Source organism: Malus sylvestris, chromosome 4 (genome assembly GCF_916048215.2).
Source record: "Malus sylvestris chromosome 4, drMalSylv7.2, whole genome shotgun sequence".
Taxonomy (NCBI): Eukaryota; Viridiplantae; Streptophyta; class Magnoliopsida; order Rosales; family Rosaceae; genus Malus; species Malus sylvestris.
Window position 1 is genome coordinate 18,843,684 of NC_062263.1, and position 23,612 is coordinate 18,867,295.

At 40.7% G+C, this 23,612-nt stretch overlaps 3 protein-coding genes and 1 long non-coding RNA gene across 5 annotated transcripts; 1 reads left to right on the plus strand and 3 right to left on the minus strand.

Annotated features, from left to right (window-relative positions):
- Window positions 1-92: 92 nt before the first annotated feature.
- LOC126619465 (probable LRR receptor-like serine/threonine-protein kinase At3g47570) lies at window positions 93-8,453 on the plus strand. 2 transcript variants are annotated; one of them, XM_050287863.1, is made up of 5 exons: window positions 93-470; window positions 1,485-1,580; window positions 4,700-5,691; window positions 5,839-7,674; window positions 7,764-8,453. In XM_050287863.1, exons 3-5 carry the CDS (start codon window positions 4,869-4,871, stop codon window positions 8,279-8,281), a joined length of 3,177 nt encoding a protein of 1,058 aa, XP_050143820.1. In that variant the 5' UTR covers window positions 93-470; window positions 1,485-1,580; window positions 4,700-4,868; the 3' UTR covers window positions 8,282-8,453. The 2 variants fall into 2 exon arrangements, with proteins under 2 accessions (XP_050143820.1, XP_050143819.1); XM_050287862.1 differs by adding an exon at window positions 686-755 and having other exon boundaries at window positions 93-329; window positions 4,700-7,674.
- A 534-nt stretch (window positions 8,454-8,987) lies between these two features.
- Window positions 8,988-11,174, minus strand: LOC126619467 (uncharacterized). The gene is made up of 6 exons (XM_050287864.1): window positions 10,820-11,174; window positions 10,543-10,678; window positions 10,326-10,410; window positions 10,189-10,236; window positions 9,491-9,591; window positions 8,988-9,389 (listed from the first exon to the last, which is right to left on the minus strand). The coding sequence occupies exons 1-6, from the start codon at window positions 11,028-11,030 to the stop codon at window positions 9,260-9,262; spliced, it is 711 nt and encodes a 236-aa protein (XP_050143821.1). The 5' UTR covers window positions 11,031-11,174; the 3' UTR covers window positions 8,988-9,259.
- Window positions 11,175-13,162: 1,988 nt separating this feature from the next.
- On the minus strand, window positions 13,163-15,955 carry LOC126620273 (uncharacterized). Its single transcript, XR_007622321.1, has 2 exons — window positions 15,909-15,955; window positions 13,163-14,997 (listed from the first exon to the last, which is right to left on the minus strand). It is a non-coding gene; the product is annotated as an uncharacterized LOC126620273 (long non-coding RNA).
- A 788-nt stretch (window positions 15,956-16,743) lies between these two features.
- LOC126620272 (uncharacterized) lies at window positions 16,744-18,208 on the minus strand. Its single transcript, XM_050288785.1, has one exon. The coding sequence runs from the start codon at window positions 18,163-18,165 to the stop codon at window positions 17,509-17,511; it is 657 nt and encodes a 218-aa protein (XP_050144742.1). The 5' UTR covers window positions 18,166-18,208; the 3' UTR covers window positions 16,744-17,508.
- Between the last annotated feature and the right edge of the window lie 5,404 nt (window positions 18,209-23,612).

The following is a 23,612-nucleotide window of genomic DNA, read 5'->3' on the forward strand; positions in this document are numbered from 1 at the left end:
AAAACAAACTGTTTTACTGTTCATAAGAACAGCGTAATTTCGAAAATGTCCCTGCCTTAATTGTGTAATTAATATATTACTCCGATGTAAATCTAATTGAATTTGGACCGTCCATTTATTTGTGGCACTGTGATAAGAAATTAGTCCGTCCATTTTTATCTTCTTTTTCCTCTTAAGTGAACGTCATTCTTTCTCTCGCTCTCTCTTAACATCACGATTCAAACCCCCACCCCAGCCAGCACCCACGAACCCAGAAATACCGAAAACCATCACCATTCTCATCCTTCAGTTCTCAATTGGATTCCACAGTGTAAACCCAGAAACTAAAGGTAAGAAAATTCAATTTTTTTTCCGATTTCTTATTTACTTTCAGTGTTAATTTCTTATTAGATTATTATTTTTGATAAACCCACTTAGAATCTGATCTGGTGTTTCCTTGGATTCTAAAGTAAAAACCTTGAAACTTAAAGGTAGGAAAATTTTAATTTTTTTTATATATTTACTGTGTTGATATCTGATTAGTACTATTTTCATAAACCCACTTAGAATCTAATATGGGTTTTGCTTAAATTCATCTTGGGGTTTTTTAATTTTGAGTTTTATAATTTTCTGGTGCACCTGTGATTAAATATTTAGATAAATTTAACGTGATGGGTTTTTATTTTTATTTTTTTAATTGTTGTAGTTTATGCAAAGAGCAACTTACAAAGAGGTGAAGAAAAAAAAGTATGTCAAATCATTGCTCATCACTTCAGGTACCTTTTGACCTTTTGCATGTCAAGATATGCTTCAATTTTGTTAGGTAGTAAATTTTCATGATTTTGTAGAATTACATTTAAAGGTCTGAGTTTTGGAGAATTCTTCATTAAATTGGTGGGCTCTTTTTTTATGTCATTTTATTTCCTTGATGCTTCTATATTTTGAGTATATTTGTCATGTGTTTGCCTCTTTTCATTGTGTTGCAAATGTAGTATTCTCTCCACTGAGTTTCTACATGCATGAAAACATGTGTTTTTCTTACTAATTTGATTAGATTATAAATTGATGCAATGATGGCAGTAGCATACACTCTCATAGAACGGTTAATAGTTGAAGTAACAGTTGCTTCACCGTGACAGTTAAGGGTGATAGAGATTTACATAATTCAGTAGGGTCTGCAACATGCTCAATTACCTCGAGTAAAATCATTAATTTACAACCAAATTAGAATAAACTAGAGCAGTTTGTAAACACTGAAGTGAGAGAATCATATAGGTAGTTTGTAAACTCTTAAGACCATACCTCCAAACTGAACACATCACCAAAATTCTTCTTTTCCTCAACTAGCTCCTCTTTTCTTCTTCTTCTTCTTTTCCTCATCGACATCCTCAACCGAATGCCTCCTCCTTTTTCTTCGTTTGTTAGGGTTGCAATAATCTTCCCATACATAGTGTTGCCATACCCCAATGAGCTTGCCAAAGGTACTGACTGGTTACTGATTTTAGGTTGAAGTACAAATGTTATTGGCGGGTCAAATTCCATAAGGAGGTGGAAGCAGAAGAAGAATTAGCGTCATGCTTCAGTTTTTCAACCAAAAGGAGGTAACCTTTATAAATGATGCATACAAGATTCTCTATTTTTTCTCTGAAATTTGAGTTCTTTGACCAAAACTATGAATAGTGAGTGGTAAGGGCCTGTTTGGTATTTGATTTGGATCAATGTTTTTAACTCAAAAACAAATTTTGAGTCATAAATTTAAAATCTTTGTTTGGTAGTGGATTTGAATACAATTCTCAAAACCATAACTCAAAAAATATCTAAAAACAAGGGCTATTGGTTGAAGACACAAAAAATGTGTTTTTAGACTTTTTATTTTATGGATTATCACTCCCGTGTCTCTCTCTCTCTCTCTCTCTCCCTTTCTCCTCTCTCCCATTCGATGTACTCCCTTCCCTCTTGCCTCTTCAACCCTCCTTTCTCTATTGCCTTTCCAATCCCTTCCCACTTGTATCCACCATAGCCACCACCTTTATCCTTCTTCCTCTGGCCAAGACAAATCAATCTCTCCCGCCTCTTCAATCCTCTCTTCTATGTTGCCTTTTCAATTTTATCTCTTCTCACTTGCATCCACCATAGCCACCACCATAGCACCATAGCCACCACATCTTCCCTATGGTCGTTGGATCTCAGGTTTGAGAACGCCAACATGATTAGCCTCTATCAGTGCGAGTTTGGAGTAAGGAGTTGGTAAATAACCAAAGGAGTTGCCGCTAGGGAAGTGAGGGATGCAGTGGTCGAGAAATTGGTCTCTCGCTACTGGGGATGGGAGGGATGTGATTGTCAGGTATTTGCCAAAGTAGTCACCGCTAGGGAAGTGAGGGACCCAGTGGTTGGGAAATTGGTCTCTCACCGCTGAGGATGGGAGGGAATTTAAAATTTTTAAATCAAACATGTGTTTTTAGAAAAAAATTAAAATTTTGAGTTTCGTTCTCAAGTTAGATACCAAACATGCCCTGAATATTTTGCATTTTTTTTTCTATGGTTCATTTTGTTCTATTGGGGTTGTATTTTGCTAGAACATTATTAAATAATTAAATTACATAAATGGACACAATAGATTATTAATCACATCCCCAATTTTTTACTAAACTTGAAGCTAAAAATTGAAGAAATACAACAGACTTTGAGTCATGTAATTTAAATTGCAAACAAAGGGCTAAAGAAGATAAATTCAGTATACAAGCTCTCACAAATTCACAATAGATTAAAATTTTCATCTTGAAACGTCACAATCCCAAAATGAAACCCTAAAAGTTGCCCCGCCGCATATGGTTCTCAAAACCCAGAACAAACCCAAATTGGCGGTGAATGGAGTAGCACTACCCGTAATCCCGAGGTCCCCATCTACTCGAATAATGAAGATTGAAGGTGGTTTAGTGGGGTAGGTCTGCAGTAGACCTGTAAACGGGTCGGGTTTATTGGGTTTGGATCAGGTTCAACCCGACCCGTTAAGTTAACGGGTCACCCGAACCCAACCCGTTAAGCTAACGGGTCAACCGAGCCCGACCCGTTAAGCTAACGGGTCACCTGTTTCACCCGTTAACAATTATTATTATTATTTTTTTTGCATAAAGTTTATTTTTTGTTATTAAGATTTTACTAAAATTACTAAAATATCCTCAACTAACGGGTGTTAACGGGTCCTAACAGGTCTAACGGGTTGACCCAAAGTGATCCGTTATTTAACGGGCTGTTAACGGGTTCATTCGTTAGCGACCCGACCCGTTAAGCATCCACCCAAATACAAATATTAACGGGTTAGGTCGGGTCGGGTTAACAGGTTAGGTCCAAAATGCCAGGCCTAGTCTGCGGTGAGCAATGGCTTTGGTGTGTATGAGAGATGTGGAGATCCTGGAATGAGGGGATGAAAGATGGGAGGGGGCAATCATGTTTTATTTTATTTTTTGTTTCTTTTGTAGAATATTTATAATAAAAATGTAACTTATATACCTAATTTTTTATTCCTTTCGGCACCCATTTAACATGATGTGGGTCCCATTGTACTGCCATACAAGCACATTAACAATAAACATAATGGAAGGACCATGCTTCATGATTTGACAAGTTGAAGAACTATATTTAATGAATTTTTAGTTGAAAGACCATTTACTAAAAAATAATCCTAAAATGAAGAGCTTACAAGGGATGTAGTAAAGGGGACATTGATGCCATCATCCCCGGCCACAATATGGAAAGATATATACTTACACGTAACACTATATCATAAACAACAAACGCCAAGGTGCATATGCAACTTGTGAGTCCTTCCCACCAAAAGGTCCCGAATTTGGTTCTCCTTAAGTCTTTTGCTTGATGGGAGCTCACTATTTGTCTCACATTGACTAGCTAGCTGTCTCGTACTGCTTGGAGTTCTACTTTTCCCTCTACTTTATTCTTTCGGGTCATTTGAACAAGGACAAAACTGAGGCTCAATGAACACGTAAACTTTACTTCAGTCTTCATCAATTAAAAAACCATTTGAACCCTTCAAACACGTAAATCTAAGTTAAGTCTATCAATCACTTTAACACACCGCTTTAGTAATTTTATTGTCTGTCACCGACATGTATGGTTGTTTACTTGTTTCATATTGAAGTAAGTTCAAAAGGTCAAAAGGTCAAATAACCATAATTATGTATTTGCAACTACAATTAAGAAAGAACATGGTAAATGGAAGCCTAGATATGTGGCTGTATCCGAGAAATGATGAGAACAGTAAGAGATTGAGCCTTGTTTAAAGACTCAATATTGCAATTGACCATGTATGGATCCGCCTCTGTGAACAATATCTTAATTCCTAAACGTGATGCACTACTGATTAATTAATCTTTGAAGTATGGCTAATGTATAGTTTGAACTAATAAATGCATTTGTTTAATTGTTTTTCGAAAATTAGCAGAAAATTGTGGATTTCGACGTAAAAATCACTCTAAACTGTGACATGTTAATGTCTGAATTGAAAGGTAGGCCCTACAGGTATAGTTATTTACTCGTTTCATATTGAAGGAAGATCAAAAGGTCAAATGACCTTAATTTTGTATTTGTAATTACAATTAAGAAAGAATAACAATAAAACCCATGTTAAACTTTGTTTTTTCTAACATTCTCTGTTTCCTCTTCCTTAATTTGTTCAATGAAGAATCATTGGTTGATTACACAGTGGTAGGGCCTGCAATCACGATGAACTTGACTGTGAGGACAAAGACCTATCGGGATCCGCAGACTAATATGGTCTTCCTATTCCTTGCTTGACACGGTAGGAGCTGTGGTCTACTTTCAATCAAGATTATGTTCCACTTGATAAGACATATCATGTCTTCGTGTTTCATATGCATTCCTGTAAGCGAAACTTGGTTACTAATTTCACAGCCAAAAGAGAGAGAAAAACAGAGAGTTTCTTATTTGCAGTCCGTATTTTGGTAAGGATGGAGCATTCACGTCGAATTCATGGCAGGCTGATTTTGTTTAAACTCTTTCATGGCTTCATTCTTTTATGCATGACCACACGTCTGGGATTTGCAGCACTGTCCAGCACTAGTCTTGGAAATGAAACTGATCGCCTGGCGCTGCTCGACTTCAAGAAACACATCACTCAAGATGCTCTCCATGTCATGAGCGCATGGAATGATTCCATCCATTTCTGCAGTTGGGCTGGCGTTACATGCAGCCATTCCACCAAAAGAGTCTTGATTTTGAACCTGCCAGATCAAAACTTGGCAGGCTCTTTACCTCCTTCTATAGGAAATCTTTCCTATCTTACTAGTATCAACCTAGGAAGCAACAGCTTTCGTGGTGAAATTCCTCAGGAAATTGGTCGTCTGCAAAGCCTACACGTTCTCAACTTGTCTCACAATTCCTTCAGCGGTAAAATTCCAACCAATTTATCCCAGTGTACCCAACTAAAGACGCTTGAGTTTCGTTACAATGAACTTATTGGCTCGATTCCAAAACAACTTAGTTCATTGTTGAAATTAAGGCGTCTGTTGCTTTCTACTAACAATCTGACTGGAACCATCCCAAGTTGGATGGGAAACTTTTCTTCTCTGCATGTGTTTGATCTTAGCGGAAACAATTTTCAAGGAAGCATACCCAATGATCTCGGGCGGCTAACAAGATTGCAATTTGTCGGACTTCAAGCAATCAATCTCTCTGGTATAATCCCTGCTTCAATCTATAATATTTCTTCCATACACACGTTTGGTGTTGGTTTCAACCAACTGCATGGAGAGCTACCACCAAATGTCGGCCTTACTCTTCCTAATCTCCAAGAATTTGCATGTGGCGGGAACAAATTCACAGGAAATATTCCTATATCATTGTCAAATGCTTCTGGACTACAACTTATTGACTTCGCTGAAAATGGTCTTACTGGAACAATCCCAGGTGAAAATCTTGGAACCTTGCGAAGCTTAGTTGTTCTAAACCTTTATCACAATAGACTGGGAAGTGGGAAAGCTGGCGACCTGAATTTTCTCAAATTCTTGGCTAATTGTACTAGTCTGGAGGTTTTGGATATTGTTGATAATCAATTTGGAGGAGAATTGCCCGTATCCATGTCCAATCTTTCTACCACACTAAGAAGTCTTTATCTGGGGACAAATTCCATACATGGAAGCGTCCCTTTAGGTATTGGAAATCTTCTAAACTTGGCCGCTATTGGAATGGAAAATAACTATTTCAGTGGTAGTCTCCCTGAAGAAATTGGGAGGCTTAAGAAGTTAGAGGGGTTGAGTTTGGGCGGCAACAATTTTTCGGGGCCGATCCCGTCGTCCCTAGGTAACATGACTTCGCTGACACAGCTCTACATGGATGACAATGGATTTGAGGGAAGAATACATCCGAGTCTAGGAAACTGCCAACGTCTACTATTCCTTGACCTTTCTAGTAACAATCTAACAGGCACCATACCTAAAGAGCTTTTCCGGATTTCTTCCATCTCAATTTACATGCCTAACAATCAGTTGACCGGTCCACTACCATCCGAAGTTGGAAATTTGGTAAATCTAGTGGAGCTATATGTATCAGGAAACAAGTTATCAGGTGAAATCCCCACAAGCCTTGGCAGTTGTATTATGTTGGTGCTCTTGCATTTGAAAGGTAATGAGTTTCAAGGAATAATTCCTATATCTCTCAAAAGTTTAAGAAGCCTGGAAGAAATTGATCTTTCGAGTAATAACTTATCTGGGCAGATTCCTGAATTTCTAGGCAAATTTAGATTTCTTAGTCATCTCAACCTTTCATATAACAATTTTGAGGGTAAAATGCCTGAAGAAGGAATCTTTTCAAATGCAACTAGTCTCTCAATTCTTGGAAATCCTAAGCTCTGTGGTGGCAGCTCGAAATTACATTTACCTGCATGCCCCAACACAAAGCCTCCCTCATCTCGAGGATTGCTTGCTCGAAAAGTAGTCATCTCTGTAGCTTGTGCGCTTGCCTTCATAATTGGTATGTCATGCTTTCATGTTGCTCGTTCAATGCTTAAGAGGCCAAGGAGTATACCAGTAAGCTCACGTTCTTATAAAGATTGGAAATCAGGTGTCTCTTACTCAGAACTTGTTCAATCTACTGACGGGTTCTCTAGAGAAAATCTGATTGGTTCTGGAAGTTTTGGTTCTGTTTACAAAGGAGTAGTCCCCGGTGATGGAACACTAGTTGCAGTTAAGGTATTAAACCTTCAACAACAAGGAGCATCCAAGAGTTTTATGGATGAATGCAAAGCTTTGAGAAGCATAAGGCACCGTAATCTTCTGAAGATCATAACTGCATGCTCAAGCATTGACAACCAGGGTCAAGATTTCAAAAGTCTAGTTTTTGAGTACATAGTAAATGGAAGCTTAGAAATGTGGCTGCATCTGAAAAATGATGAGCACACTCACAGTAAGAGATTGAGCCTTGTCCAAAGACTCAATATTGCAATTGATGTTGCTTCCGCATTGGATTATATCCACCACCATTGTGAAACTTCAATTGTTCATTGTGATATGAAGCCAAATAATGTTCTTCTTGACGAAGATATGGTAGCTCATGTTGGTGACTTTGGTTTAGCAAGGTTCCTCTTGGAGGCCTCTAATGATCTTGCTCAAAGTCAAACCATATCAACCGGGTTAAAGGGTTCAATAGGCTACATTCCTCCAGGTATGAGTTTCTATCACTTTCAATGCCTTCTCTTCCTAATAACTTATCACTAAGCTAAATTAAGTTCTAACGTATGTATTGAATGGCAGAGTATGGCATGGGAGGCCAAGTTTCCATCCTTGGAGATGTTTATAGTTTTGGAATACTATTGCTAGAAATGTTCACAGGAAGACGACCTACCGATGACATGTTTAAAGATGGTTTGAGCATTCACCAATTCACTGCCATGGCGATGCCTGACCATGCCATGGACATTGTTGACCCATTGCTGCTCGTCGAATGTGAAGATGCAAATGTTGATGGAAGCCCAATTCAAGCAAGAAGGTTGGTGGAATGCTCAGTTTCAGTGATGCAAATTGGACTCTCATGCTCTGCCACATCACCATCAAAGCGAATGCTTATGGATGCTGTTGTGAACAAATTAAAGACAATTAGAGATTCATATCTCAATTTAAGAGGTAAAGGTAAGAAATATAAATGTGAGAGTTCCATTCTCCTAGAACCTGTGGTCCAAGAAAATTATGGTCATTCACCGTTCAATCTTCATCCTACAGTGGAGGACATAAAATCGAATGGTGAGAGACCACACTTGAACCTTGTGGTCTAGGATAACGGGACTGATAAATGTGAGGTAAAGTATGTTAAATAATTAGCCTCGTCTCGTCTGTGTGCAAGAAATCATTTGAATAAGGATATTATATGTACGAAATTTGTGTGAGATTATGTAAGGTTGAACTTAGCCTTTTATATAATAGAATAAGGAAAGAATGTTTAAATCCTGTTTCTTCGCGCACATGTTTGTTAAGGAATAAATACTGTTTCTTCGCGCACATGTTTGTTAAGGAAAGAATGTACCTTAATTAATTGGTAGCTTTCTAGCTTAATTGGTCTTATTAGTCTCAAATCTCAATCATATTGTTAACGGTTAATTTTCAATGGCAGTCTATGACTCTCTTATCTTTATTCCAGTTCACCGCTGCAATTCTCCCACCATATCATTTGAATGTCTCACAGGTAACACACAAATCTGTACTGTTATTCGTTTCCATTTGACCCTCAATCAGTCACGTTACTAATCCGCATGCTAATATAGGTAGACAAACAAATGTTTTCACCTTCATGAACCGAAGATGGATAATGAAAAACGCAAAGTTTTCCTCCTATTATGGCCTGTGATCCCAAAATTGTGTGATACCGTTAAAAGGTTTCCCTTTTAAGATGCTTTGAATCAAAATCTTAAAGTAGCATATCATTTCAAAGATATATTTGTAATAAAGATCTGATTGCAAAATATTCTTCTACACATCGTAACGTTAAGAAATTAAAATTATGTATGCTTGTAATTATTAGCAATAAGACTTGGGATTAAAAGAAAGAAAGGAATACCCATTCCTGCATAAGGAATGAACACATTTCTACTCCTGAGTTGAATCCAGTAAATAAAAACACGGCCTCATAAAAAGATATATCGTATACCATGCAAATTCCTAAAGTGCCGCATAACGACATGATACTACATAATCCTATTCTCATTTTATCATGCCTCATAGCAATTCTTCTGACAAAGGGAACCAACAAACCAGGATTACTGGAGAACGCGCATCAAAATTTGACCATTCTGACAGTAGCCTTTGTTCTTCGCAAGGAATGCATTCATTGCCTCGGTTTGAGACGGAAAGCGAACAGTTGCAAATTTGGAGGGTTCTGGGAAAGACCTGCAACATAGTTTCAAAAAAATAAAATAAAAATCAAGTAGAGTAAAAGTATTTCAATATATATATATATATATGTTTCATTCGCAAGCCATTCAGCTTACCTGAAAATTATCTGGAGGGAAGATGAATCGTATTCACAACCAGATAAAAACCGTTCTACATCTTCTGGAGCCGCAGTTTGAGGAATTCCTTGCAATAAAACCTGATAATACCAAATGTCCATTTCCAATGCTTTCAGAAAGATTTTCATCATGTGATAGCAAATTAATTGTAAGATAAAGTGTATAGATTACATTCAAATAATTATGGCATATACTTGACATATGGGAAACAGTAACTCCAAATTATGAAGACTCAGTCTACATATGACCCGATGGAGCCTGTTTCTCTTCTGTCAATAAAATCAATACATATGGCAACCTTACCAACTTTCTTGTGAAGGTGCATGCAAACATACTAAACAAAAATTCACTAGGTTGCCACATGGTAGTTCCAGCGATTCCAAATTCAAGAAGAAGCAACTCTATCCAGGTAATATTTATGCGTTATCCAGATAAAAAAACCTACTTCAACTGTTTAGAGCATCAAACTGCCTATGGCATATATTGCCTTGCAGAAAAATTTGAATCCATTAGGTTCATCCTCGAAAGCCAAATATTCATCAATCCTGTCTTACTACTCAGTCCATTCTACATAGCAAGCGAATTTGTTGCATGAAGAGTAACTCAAAACACGACCAACTTGGTCAAACATTTCATTGAAAACAATAATAAGCATGCAATAGAAAACCTTGACTTACAGTTTTTGCATCATGGGGAGTAAGATTGTCCCACTGCGATCGGTTAGCCTGTCATTCACAAACCTACCATCAGCACACTACGACACAAAATACGTGGGCAACAATTATATCCTATCAAGCATCCATGACATCATTACCCTCTCCAATTTAAACAGGCGGCCCTTCCTGGAAATCACCCTAGCTGCATTATCAAAAGCTTTCCATGACCGGAATTGCACGACCCTAACAACCAAAATGCATACCCAAATCATCAACCAAACATTTTTGGGGCACCTAAACAAATTTATCTATTGCATGGCATAACAAATTATCAATCTACTGGCAAATAAACAAAATAGAGAATACGCAATTTACATTCCCATCGGCGTGAAGGCCCGATTGTAATCAACTTTGACATCCTCCAGGCTCAAATTACAGCCCTCCAGCATATTCACCACATCGGTCTTCAGCGTATACCTCGAGATTCCAAGCAGCTTCCCATACACCAAACCTTAAAAATATCATATGCAACACATTGCCATTGACACATATCATCATTGAATTTAAATCCCCAAAACCCTGAACCCTAAATTGAAAATGGAAATGAAATCACAGCCATGCCCACGGCAGCCGATAGGTCAGTTTATAATACCTGTGGTTGGGGTTTGGAGAAATGGTTCGATCGGTGAAGCATCCTGCGGCTGATCAGACGGCCGGGAGTTCTGAGGCGGGTTTTCGGCTTCTGTCGAGAACCGTCTCGCCGGTTCGCCGAGGAGCATAGGGAGGCCGCGGTTCTGCGGCACGGCCGTACGTACGGCGATGCTTGACGTGATTGCGGCGCGGAGAAGACCGAGCTTCGACATTTTTGCTCTCTCTTTTGCTTTTTCCGGAGCTTTTGGAGATTCACGGCGGCGGCGCGGCTTTAGTGTCTCTGCTCTACTGAGTACTAAGGGGTGAGGACGGTGATTGTCGTTTCGAGAAAGTAGAATTCGAGAAATGCCCCGGAGCTGTAGCGAAATTATAGATTCTGCCCCTGACCCATTTATGTAGTGCTGTTGCTTTTCTTTCATTAGATTGGGCTTGACGAAAGCCAGGTTCTAAATGTCTGAAGCTCAGCCCAAATTAATGAATAGTCTTCTGTGAGAATATGATGTTGGGATTTTTTTTTGAAGTGAAACGATTATATTGAAGCAAACTCAAAGAGAGTTACATATGTCTTGGAGGAGGACCTCCTAGATAAGAGAAGGAGGCTCCTTCGTCTAAACTAGTTCACTGCTAATAGACAAAGCAAATTTAGCTAAACAATGGGTAACCCCATTATACAAACGGGAACCAAAATTAAACTTAAAATACCAAATCCGACGAACTAGGAGTAATATGATGTTGGGATTGACTACAATACTTATATGTATTTAATACAATTATTATTTGACGATCTTATAAAAAAAATGTGAATATATGTGTGACGACCCGTTCCACTTTTCATTATAATTTTCTCCCCGAGTATGTAAGATAACGATTATTCCCTCGGTGGCTTAGTGACGTGGATGTGCATATGCAATTTTAAATTATCTTCCTCGCTATCGTAATTAAATCGTACTCGACGTCATGAGTGCGTTGACGCTAGTTAGACTCGAATCAGAGTCGTAACGAGAATGTTACGATTATTAAAGTGCATAAACAAGTAATTATGAACCAATTATATGAGCTCCTATTCCCTTGGGCCCAATCAAATTTTATTATTTTCTTCTTCTGCCAATCGCACACACATGCACACGTACACCCTCACCTTTTCTCTCCTTCTTTCTCGACTCTTCTCTCTGTCCATACACCCGAGACACCCCAGCTCGCAAGCTTAATCAAATCGACACGGATCGAGCTTATAAGGACCACCATCCTCCTCCTCTCGACTTCACGATCATCACCATACCCTTAGTTTTCAATTTTGGTGAACGTTGACCCGTCGACTCTCGAGCTCCGTCACTGTGGAACTTTGGACGACATGATCGTGGACGATTCATAAAGTTTTGAGGCTTGAGGAAGCTTCCAATCAACTTCCCTAGCATTTTGGAGTAGTTTTGGAGTGGAGTGGACGTCGGAATAGGGAAGTTCGAGAGAGTACACAGTTGACCAGAACTTTCAAAGGTTTTTCCAACCGTTTTTCGTTGGATTTTGGACCTTTAATAGGTACGAACTTGTTCTACTCTTCAAGACCTTCAAATCCATTTAAATTTCATGGATTTTGGTTGGGAGTTGAAGAAGATATACAACAACAACAACAACAACAAAGCCTTTTCCCACTAAGTGGGGTCGGCTATATGAATCCTAGAACGCCATTGCGCTCGGGTTTGTGTCATGTCCTCCGTTAGATCCAAGTACTCTAAGTCTTTTCTTAGAGTCTCTTCCAAAGTTTTCCTAGGTCTTCCTCTACCCCTTCGGCCCTGAACCTCTGTCCCGTAGTCACATCTTCGAACCGGAGCGTCAGTCGGCCTTCTTTGCACATGTCCAAATCACCGGAGCCGATTTTCTCTCATCTTTCCTACAATTTCGGCTACTCCTACTTTACCTCGGATATCCTCATTCCCAATCTTATCCTTTCTCGTGTGCCCACACATCCCACAAAGCATCCTCATCTCCGCTACACTCATTTTGTGTACGTGTTGATGCTTCACCGCCTAACATTCTGTGCCATACAACATCGCTGGCCTTATTGCCGTCCTATAAAATTTTCCCTTGAGCTTCAGTGGCCTACGACGGTCACACAACACGCCGGATGCACTCTTACACTTCATCCATCCAGCTCGTATTCTATGGTTGAGATCTCCATCTAATTCTTCGTTCTCTTGCAAGATAGATCCTAGGTAGCGAAAACGGTCGCTTTTTGTGATCTTCGCTAGATTGCTCCGGTCATTAGTGTGGATAAGTATATAAATGGATAGAGATAGGAAAGCAAACACAAGATGTACGTGGTTCACCCAGATTGGCTACGTCCACGGAATAGAAGAGTTCTCATTAATTGTGAAGGGTTTACACAAGTACATAGGTTCAAGCTCTCCTTTAGTGAGTACAAGTGAATGATTTAGTACAAATGACATTAGGAAATATTGTGGGAGAATGATCTCGTAATCACGAAACTTCTAAGTATCGGAGTGTGGTGTCGTCTTGACTTGCCTTATCTGTCTCATAGGTAGATGTGGCATCTTCTCTGGAAGTACTCTTCCTCCATCCAGGGGTGGTATCTTTAACTGGTGGAGATGCACAAGGTAATGTATCAATTTCACTTGAAGCTTACTTGTAGTTTCAAGCTTGGTCAAGCGCGATACAAATCATGTAGTAGGAGTCCCCCAAGTCGCCGAGCTAGGGGGTCTGCTGAAAGAGGTGACAGACAAGGTAAGCAATCAGAGCTCCGACTGATTGTTCACCTTCTCCCCATCTTGCAGCAGCATGAAGGATAAAGAGAAGAAAAATGAGAAGAGATGATATGAGATACTTTTGCTTTTGAAGAAGTAACTTTCCACAGGCTTATTCTTGAACTGAGCTTGAGGGTTTTCTGGTTTCCTCCAGAGTATAAGGCCGACTGAAGAATTTGAGGGTCAAAACAAGTCCATCAAATCTAGAGTACGTTCCACCCTGTTGATATGGGATACTTTTGCTTTTGACAGAGTAATGGATGTATCGGCACGTGTGCTGTTACGCTTGTCTCCACATGCTTCCTTGTATCCTTCGCACTTGCCCTATCTGTTCCTCAAGCAGATGCGGAATCTTCCCTGGAAACATAAGATGTTGAAGATGAGTACTCGAGAGCAATGCCAGGTAAGTAATCAGGTAAGGGGTTCCAAGCAGTCAGTTCCTGGCTGGGAGCTTGATTCCAAGTGCTGACTGATTGCTCTCTTTCTCCTTGTCTTGCAGGTAAAAACAAGGCCAAAGGAAAAGACAGGGAAAAAGCATGATATGGGATACTCTTGCTTTTAACCCTGATGATATGAGATATTCTTGCTCTAGTATAGCTTGTTTGCAGAGGTATTATCGGGGGGAAAGAAAGCTGAATATTTCGAAAGGCTTCGTTGGGAGTGCCCTCTCAGATATGATGAAGGGTTGAGCATTTTTGCAGGTCTGCCTGTCCGTTGGGGATGGAGGTCGACATATATAGGAGTCTCCCTAACAACAAGTAGTAATGCTATTCATTTACCCTGCTTGGTCATAGCACGGTAGTGGGAGCTGCCAGTTTCACATGTTTTAACTCTGTCAGAGCACTTTGAAAAAGTGGTCTGTGTTATCTGGCTCTCGAGATTCGGAGAACGATGCCTCTTCGATTTTTGAGAAAGCAATCATGCTGGGGGTCTGGCTCTCGAGATTCGGAGAGCAGTGTCTCTTCGATTTTTGAGGAAGTAATCATGTTGGGAGTCTGGCTCTCGAGATTCGGAGGGCGGTGCCTCTTCGATTTTGGAGCAAGCAATCCTGTTGGGAGTGTTGTCTCGAATGTGAGTAAAGGTTGGGCATGTTTGCTAGTCTACCTTGCCCCGAAGCACAAAGGTTGACACACAGGGACTTTCCAATTATCTAGCAATGGTACTGTTCCTTTACCCTCTCTTCGCTTTTGAGAAAGTAGTCATGTTGGGAGTCTGGCTCTCGAGATTCGGAGGACGGTGCCTCTTCGATTTTGGAGCAAGCAATCTTGTTGGCAGTGTTTTCTCGAATGTGAGTAAAGGTTGGGCATGTTTGCTAGTCTACCTTGCCACGAAGCACAGAGGTTGACACACAGCAACTTTCCAATTATTCAGCAGTGGTACTGTTCCTTTACCCTTGTGGGTAATAATATGGTAGCTAGACCTTCAAAATGTATGTGTCTAAACTTTGTTAGTGCTGTTTCTTTGCTATTCTTTTACCTTTCTTGGTCAGAGCGATGTAGTGGGAGCTGCAAGCTTCACGTGCTCAACTTTGGCAGAGAACTTTGGCAAAGTTATCTGTGGTACCCATGAGCTATTGTTGCGTGTGGGAAGTGGGTGATTGAACAGTAAGATTCATGTGCTTTCTACTTCACCAGAAGTCTTCGACAGAATGCCCATAATTTCTGCAAAGCTGAGTGTGCGTGTGACAGGTGCTGACAAGGCTAGAATAGTAGGTGCCTCTTCGATTTCTGAGATCGGCCCTCGTGGTCTCTGAGCAGCCCAGCTTTTGAGAAAGCGAGCGCCTCTTCGATTGATTCGGAGAACGATGCCTCATCGATTTTTGAGAAAGCAATCATGCTGGGGGTCTGGCTCTCGAAGATTCGGGGAGCAGTGTCTCTTCGATTTTTGAGAAAGAATGTTGGGAGTCTGGCTCTCGAGATTCGGAGGGCGGTGCCTCTTCGATTTTGGAGCAAGCAATCTTGTTGGGAGTGTTTTCTCGAATGTGAGTAAAGGTTGGGCATGTTTGCTAGTCTACCTTGCCACGAAGCACAGAGGTTGACACACAGGGACTTTCCAATTATCCAGCAATGGTACTGTTCCTTTACCCTCTCTTCGATTTTTAAGAAAGTAGTCATGTTGGGAGTCTGGCTCTCGAGATTTGGAGGACGGTGCCTCTTCGATTTTGGAGCAAGCAATCTTATTGGGAGTGTTTTCTCGAATGTGAGTAAAGGTTGGGCATGTTTGCTAGTCTACCTTGCCACGAAGCACAGAGGTTGACACACAGGGACTTTCCAATTATCTAGCAGTGGTACTGTTCCTTTACCCTTGTGGGTAATAATATGGTAGCTAGACCTTCAAAATTTATGGGTCTAAACTTTGTTAGTGCTGTTTCTTTGCTATTATTTTACCCTTCTTGGTCAGAGCGATGTAGTGGGAGCTGCAAGCTTCACGTGCTCAACTTTGGCAGAGAACTTTGGCAAAGTTATCTGTGGTACCCATGAGCTATTGTTGCGTGTGGGAAGTGGGTGATTGAACAGTAAGATTCATGTGTTTTCTACTTCCCCAGAAGTCTTCGACAGAATGCCCATAATTTCCGCAAAGCTAAGTGTGCGTGTGACAGGTGCTGACAAGGCTGGAAAAGTAGGTGCCTCTTCGATTTCTGAGATCGGCCCTCGTGATCTCTGGGGAGCCCAGCTTTTGAGAAAGCGAGCGCCTCTTCGATTTCTGAGATCGGCCTTCGTGGTCTTTGAGCAGCCCAACTTTTGAGAAAGCAAACGCCTCTTCGATTTCTGAGATCAACCCTCGTGATCTCTAAGCAGCCCAGCTTTTGAGAAAGCAAACGCCTCTTCGATTTCTGAGCAGGTGCCTCTTCGATTTCTGAAGCTCCGTCGAGTGCAGATTTTTATAGGGGCTGGCATTAAGTTCCAAAGCACACTTGAATCTTCACCAGTAGAAGCTTCATTCTTGCACTTCTAAGATCTTGATTTGTCCGACCTCTTCTCTCTTCAACACCTTTGAAAATGTCTGGCCCCTCCGACCGTCGTTTTGACTTGAACCTTGTTGAAGAGGCAGCCCCGCCTTCTCCAGACAACATATGGCGCCCATCCTTCGTCTCCCCTACTGGTCCTCTTACCGTTGGGGATTCCGTGATGAAGAATGATATGACCGCTGCGGTGGTGGCCAGGAACCTTCTCACTCCCAAAGATAACAGACTACTTTCCAAACGGTCTGATGAGTTAGCTGTTAAGGATTCGCTGGCTCTCAGTGTTCAGTGTGCAGGTTCTGTGTCTAATATGGCCCAACGCCTATTTGCTCGAACTCGCCAAGTTGAATCATTGGCGGCTGAAGTGATGAGTCTCAAACAGGAGATTAGAGGGCTCAAGCATGAGAATAAACAGTTGCACCGGCTCGCACATGACTATACTACAAACATGAAGAGGAAGCTTGACCAGATGAAGGAAACTGATGGTCAGGTTTTACTTGATCATCAGAGATTTGTGGGTTTGTTCCAAAGGCATTTATTGCCTTCGTCTTCTGGGGCTGTACCGCGTAATGAAGCTCCGAATGATCAACCTCTGATGCCTCCTTCTAGGGTTCTGTCCAGTACTGAGGCTCCAAATGATCCCCCTCCGGTGACTTCTCTTTCTGGGGCTCTACCGACTGCTGAGACTTCTCCTAAGCAACCTTTGTGAAGGCTCCCTCTTGTGTGTTTATTTTGACTCATGTATATGTACATATTTGTAGCTTATCGGGGATATCAATAAATAAGTTTTCCTTCATTTCAACGTATTGTGTTAAATACACCAAAGCCTTCTTCGCTAAGTTCTTTGAATTTTCTTTTGTTGAAGCTTGTATGTTGAAGCTTTCTGAGTGGAGCATGTAGGTTGGGGTAGTGTTCCCTTAATTTCCCGAGTGAGGAAAACTTCTCGGTTGGAGACTTGGAAAATCCAAGTCACTGAGTGGGATCGGCTATATGAATCTTAGAACGCCATTGTGCTCGATCCTGAGTCATGTCCTTCGTTAGATCCAAGTACTCTAAGTCTTTTCTTAGAGTCTCTTCCAAAGTTTTCCTAGGTCTTCCTCTACCCCATCGGCCCTGAACCTTTGTCCCATAGTCGCATCTTCTAATCGGAGCGTCAGTAGGCCTTCTTTGCACATGTCCAAACCACCGTAACCGATTTTCTCTCATCTTTCCTTCAATTTCGGCTACTCCTACTTTACCCCGGATATCCTCATTCCTAATCTTATCCTTTCTCGTGTGCCCACACATCCAACGAAGCATCCTCATCTCCGCTACACCCATTTTGTGTACGTGTTGATGTTTCACCGCCCAACATTCTGTGCCATACAGCATCGCCGGCCTTATTGCCGTCCTATAAAATTTTCCCTTGAGCTTCAGTGGCATACGGCGGTCACACAACACGCCGGATGCACTCTTCCACTTCATCCATCCAGCTTGTATTCTGTGGTTGAGATCTCCATCTAATTCTTCGTTCTTTTGCAAGATAGATCCTAGGTAACGAAAACGGTCGCTCTTTGGTATTTCTTGATCTCCGATCCTCACCCCTAACTCGTTTTGGCCTCCATTTGCACTGAACTTGCACTCCATATATTCTGTCTTTGATCGGCTTAGGCGAAGACCTTTAGATTCCAACACCGTTGAAGAAGATATAGAACTTTGAAAATTTTCTAGAAACCGACGAACCAGACGGCGGCCTCCAGCGAGTCACCAAAGAAGAAGGAGCATATTTCGTTAACTTTAACCGAATATTCCTAACGGCATCAAGTACCATTAGTTTTCTTTAACGGAATATCCCGTCCAGTTGATGGAATATTCCTAACGGTGTTAAGATTTCCGTTAGTGTGCCAAGCACGTGCCTGCGCATGGCCCGTGCATGTGGTCATGTCTTGGCTGATGCGTGGTGGTGCGTCGGACGTCCAAAAAAAAAATTCTTAAAATATGGGACAAGAAAGCCCTAAGGACAAGAAAGATCTAGCAAAATTTCATAATCAAGCAGGACGAGCTTCCGCAGTCAGCGAGCGATATCACACCATTGGATTAAAAGATGATTGCCCCATTGAAGTTGAAGCATCCGCAACAAAATTAACCTCATGGAACACATGAAAACGAAAAAAGTTACTCACCATGTTGCTGAACCACCGAAAATTTGAAATGAATTTTATTATTCAGCCTGTTGCTCTTAAAAAATGTATTTTATATTTACCAATTTTTTATTCTAAGCAATATTCTACACTAATCACACTAAGAGGAAAAAGAACGTTTAAACTTAAGACACGAAGACCTGAATAGAAAAGCTCTAAGCATCAGGACAATCTATCAGTTGCTACTAAAAACCAAGTAATATATCAATTTGAGTTCAAATTTGTAAGGCAAGAATAGAGGTTATCTGATTTGTTTTAAGTAATATTTTGTCTGTTTGTTTACTAATTTCCTGACAAATATAAAATGAGAATTGTGTAAGTGGCAAATAGAGTTTTCCTTTTCAACCTATTGTGTTCTGATTTTAAATCATCTCCCTAATATAGCTTAGTGGAATAATATCTCTTATAATAAAAATACAAAAAAATTAACACTACTAGCCTTCCTGCACTCGCAGAAGACCGTGCAAAAGGCTTTTTTTTTAATCACGGGCGCTACACGCCCCTATAGATCTTGTAGGTATACATTTTTTGTATTCAACAGGGTTTGATAATAGGCAAGGCGACGGGTTGAACCTTGTAGTCGCTGCGATTCATTTATCAATTGTTGCTTTTGTCTCTGACTGGCACTACACGCCAGTATAGATCTTGTACATATACATTTTTCGTGTTCAACTGGGTTTGATAATAGGCAAGGCCACGAGGTTGAACCTTATAGTCATTGTGATTCGTTTATTAATTGTCGCTTTTGTCTTTGTTGATTACTCGTACAACACTTTTTTTTTTCTTCTCAAGAATGCAAAATGTTTGTTTGTCCCAATGGAGATAAAGCAAAAGGAAACTAACATGAAATGGGTTTTCCTGCAAAAGAAAACTAAGGTGAAGAGGACTTTCCTTCTTTTTCCTTTGTTCCTGCATTTTGAATATCTGAAAAATCAATCATAATTGTGTGGATATTAATAGAAAGAGAGAATACTGCATAAACCAAAAATGTAAACGGCGCACATGAAAAATGGCTCCGATGTTGATTTCGGCGAAGATCATGAGGGAATCCAGAGGATCGAGGCCGGTTGACCTAAGGTTTGTACTACTCTGTCCCTTTCTATCTCTCTTCTGTGAATTTCTTGAAAACGGTGTACGTAAAATATGGATTCGAATTTCTGCAGGAGGAGACTAAACCGTAGGAAAATGATCAAACAAACTTACTCAGAAGAAAATTGATGAATCAAAACTTTCCCTCTTCCTTCTTGTTTATTCTGCATTTATATTAAGAAGCAACAACGAAATTTTTTTTTGTTGGGAATTGACTATCTGACAACGAAATGGCAATCAACCCATTTTCTTCAAATTTATTACAATGAACCAATTTCTTCAAACCTATATGCAATTTTTTCCTTTTGGAATATATTCCATGCATACAATTAAATAAGCACAACAGGTCAAATTCATTGGAGCAAACCATTAGGGAAAAATGTGACTCACATATTGTAGTAAAAAACAGCGGTCTCGCAAATCTTGGAGATTTCCTCTTCCTTTCTCTGAATGGAAGACATGATGCGCCAAGAAGGCCGTCGAGCACCTGTGGCATTTTTGTATCCCACAGAAAGAAGATTCCTCTCCTCTACAGTCAGCTCAAGGTCAAGTTTCGCAGCTTGCTTCATACACTCAACAATTTCTGCATCATCGAGTAAACATAACAACTCACACTCAGAGAGCAACTCAACTTGACATACAGCTAGTGACTCATTTTCACTCATTTCAGCATTATGCATTAAAGTGTATACATTTGATTCTCCCTATATTCTGAAAAAAATGGATAGTCGGAAAATCGAAAAGGGACGAAGATATGTAACCCAAAACAGAAAAGGATGACTCAGCAGTATTTGTGAAACCAACTTCTTTCGTATTTTCCCTGTGAAACCAACTTCAAAACTAACTATACAAATAAAGCTTCAAACTTTTAATTACCCAAAAACCAAAAATGAAAATTTGTACTAAATTAATTAAAATAAACTCATGGGTAGGAGGAACATAGACAACCTTTTGAATTAATCTAAAGATATAGAAACCAAAAATATTAGTATGACAGGAGGAAAAAGATTGAGATTGAGAATAAAAGATGTGGATTGAGGGTTAAGAAGTTGTACCGACGAAGTCTATCTGTCTTTCTGTTTTATCTGCCGCCCCGCCTTCGTTCTCTTCTCCTTGTTTTGCTCTTTGTAAACCCAAAACAGTGAGATTGAGAAATAAAAGATTAAGATGGATAGGAAGATGATAAAAGCTCATTAATGGAAGGCATTTTGATAGACGTCCGTCTTTTTTTCCCTTGATTTGCTCCTCATGACCTTTTCGTTTCCGGCTAGATTGCAGAAAGATTAGACCGAGGAAAAAGCTTTAGATTGAGAATTGAGAATAAAAGATTAAAATTGAAAGTTGAGAAGTTGTACGGTGGAAGACTCTTTGGCGATTTGTTTATCCCTCCGCCTCGCCCTCATTCTCCTTCTCATTGATTTTTGCACAACTACAAACAAACTGCCGGTGTGCAGTTAATGACTCTGAGAAACTGGCGTGTGGGCAGTTGACGGTGAAAAAAGGTCCTTGGTTTTTTCGGTTTTTTCGGTTTTTTCTTATTTTTTCCTATCTATTCCTGTTTTTTTACTGTTTTGTTTACAAATATAAATGGTGTTGGAGGTGAGATTTGTGACCTGCCAAAGCAGAACGTGGATGAAGGAGAAGGACGATCATGGTGAAGCACGATCTCGTTATGGTCGCAGGGCGTTGGGTGTTGGAGTGTTCTGTGTTAACTGCCAAAGCACGATGGGGAATGAATATCTCCTCAGTCCAGCACGCCTTTCTTTTTTCTGTTCTTTTTTAATCAAACGAATTTTAAATTTGACATTTTTACAAAATTGCCCTTGGATATCTAAAGGAGGACATGACACAGGACCGAGCACAATGGCGTTCTAAGATTCATATAGCCGACCCCACTCAGTGAAGAAGGCTTTGGTGTATTTAACACAATACGTTGAAATGAAGCAAAACTTATTTATTGATATCTCCGATAAGTTACAAATATGTACATATACATGCGTCAAAATAAACAAACAAGAGGGAATCTTCACAAAGGTTGCTTAGGAGAAGTCTCAGCAGTCGGTAGAGCCCCAGAAAGAGAAGGCACCGGAGAGGGATCATTCGGAGCCTCAGTACTGGACAGAACCCTAGAAGGAGGAGGCATCGAAGGTTGATCACTTGGAGCTTCAGTACGCGGTACAGCCCCAGAAGACGAAGGCAATAAATGCCTTTGGAACAAACCCACAAACCGCTGATGATCAAGTAAAACCTGACCATCATATTCCTTCATCTGGTCAAGCTTCCTCTTCATGTTTGTAGCATAGTCATGTGCGAGCCGATGCAACTGTTTATTCTCATGCTTGAGCCCTCTAATCTCTTGTTTGAGACTCATCACTTCAGCCGCTAATGATTCAACTTGGCGGGTTCGAACAAATAGGCGCTGGGCCATATTAGACACAGAACCTGCACACTGAACACTTAGAGCTAGAGAATCTTTAACAGCCAACTCATCAGACCGTTTGGAAAGTAGTCTGTTATCTTTGGGAGTGAGAAGGTTCCTGGCCACCACCGCAACAGTCATATCATTCTTCATCACGGAATCTCCAACAGTAAGCGGACCAGTAGGGGATAAGAAGGATGGGCGCCATATGTTGTCTGGAGAAGGCGTGGCTGCCTCTTCAACGAGGTTCAAGTCAAAACGACGGTCGGAGGGGCCAGACATTTTCAAAGGTGTTGAAGAGAGAAGAGGTCGGACAAATCAAGATCTTAGAAGTGCAAGAAGGGAGCTTCTACTGGTGAAGATTCAAGTGTGCTTTGGAACTTAATGCCAGCCTCTATAAAAATCTGCACTCGACGGAGCTTCAGAAATCGAAGAGGGGTTTGCTTTCTCAAAAGATGGGCTGCTCAGAGACCACGAGGGTCGATCTCAAAAATTGAAGAGGCGTTTGCTTTCTCAAAAGCTGGGCTGCTCAAAAACCACGAAGGTCGATCTCAGAAATCGAAGAGGCGCTTGCTTTCTCAAAAGTTGGGCTGCTCAGAGACCACGAAGGCCGATCTCAGAAATCGAAGAGGCACCTGCTTTTTTCAGCCTTGTCAGCACCTGTCACATGCACACTCAGCTTTGCTGAAATTACGGGCATTCTGTTGAAGATTTCTGGTGAAGTAGAAAGCACGTGAATCTTACTGTTCAATCATCCACTTTCCACACGCACCATCAGCTCATGGGTACCATAGATAACTTGGCCAAAGATCTCTGACAAAGTTTAGACACGTGAAGCTTGCAGCTCCCACTACATCGCTATGACCAAGAAGGGTAAAAGAATAGCAAAGAAACAGCACTAACAAAGTTTAGATACATAAATTTTGAAGGTCTAGCTACCATATTATTACCTACAAGGGTAAAGGAACAGCACCGCTGCTGGATAATTGGAAAGTCCTTGTGTTCAACCTCTGTGCTCTGTGGCAAGGTAGAATAGCAAACATGCCCAACCTTTACTTACATTCGAGAAAACACTCCCAACAAGATTGCTTGCTCCAAAATCGAAGAGGCACCGTCCTCCGAATCTCGAAAGCCAGACTCCCAACATGATTACTTTCTCAAAAATCGAAGAGACACCGCTCTCCGAATCTCGAGAGCTAAACTCCCAGCAGGATTGCTCTCTCAAAAATCGAAGAGGCACCGTTTTCTGAATCTCGAGAGTCAGATCTTCGACAGGATTGCTTGTACGAAAACCGAGGAGGCACCGCTTTCTCAACTTCGAGAGCCAGATCTCCTTGGATAAAGCTTGTCTGTAATCTTCACACGCAACATCAGCTTTCCAGATA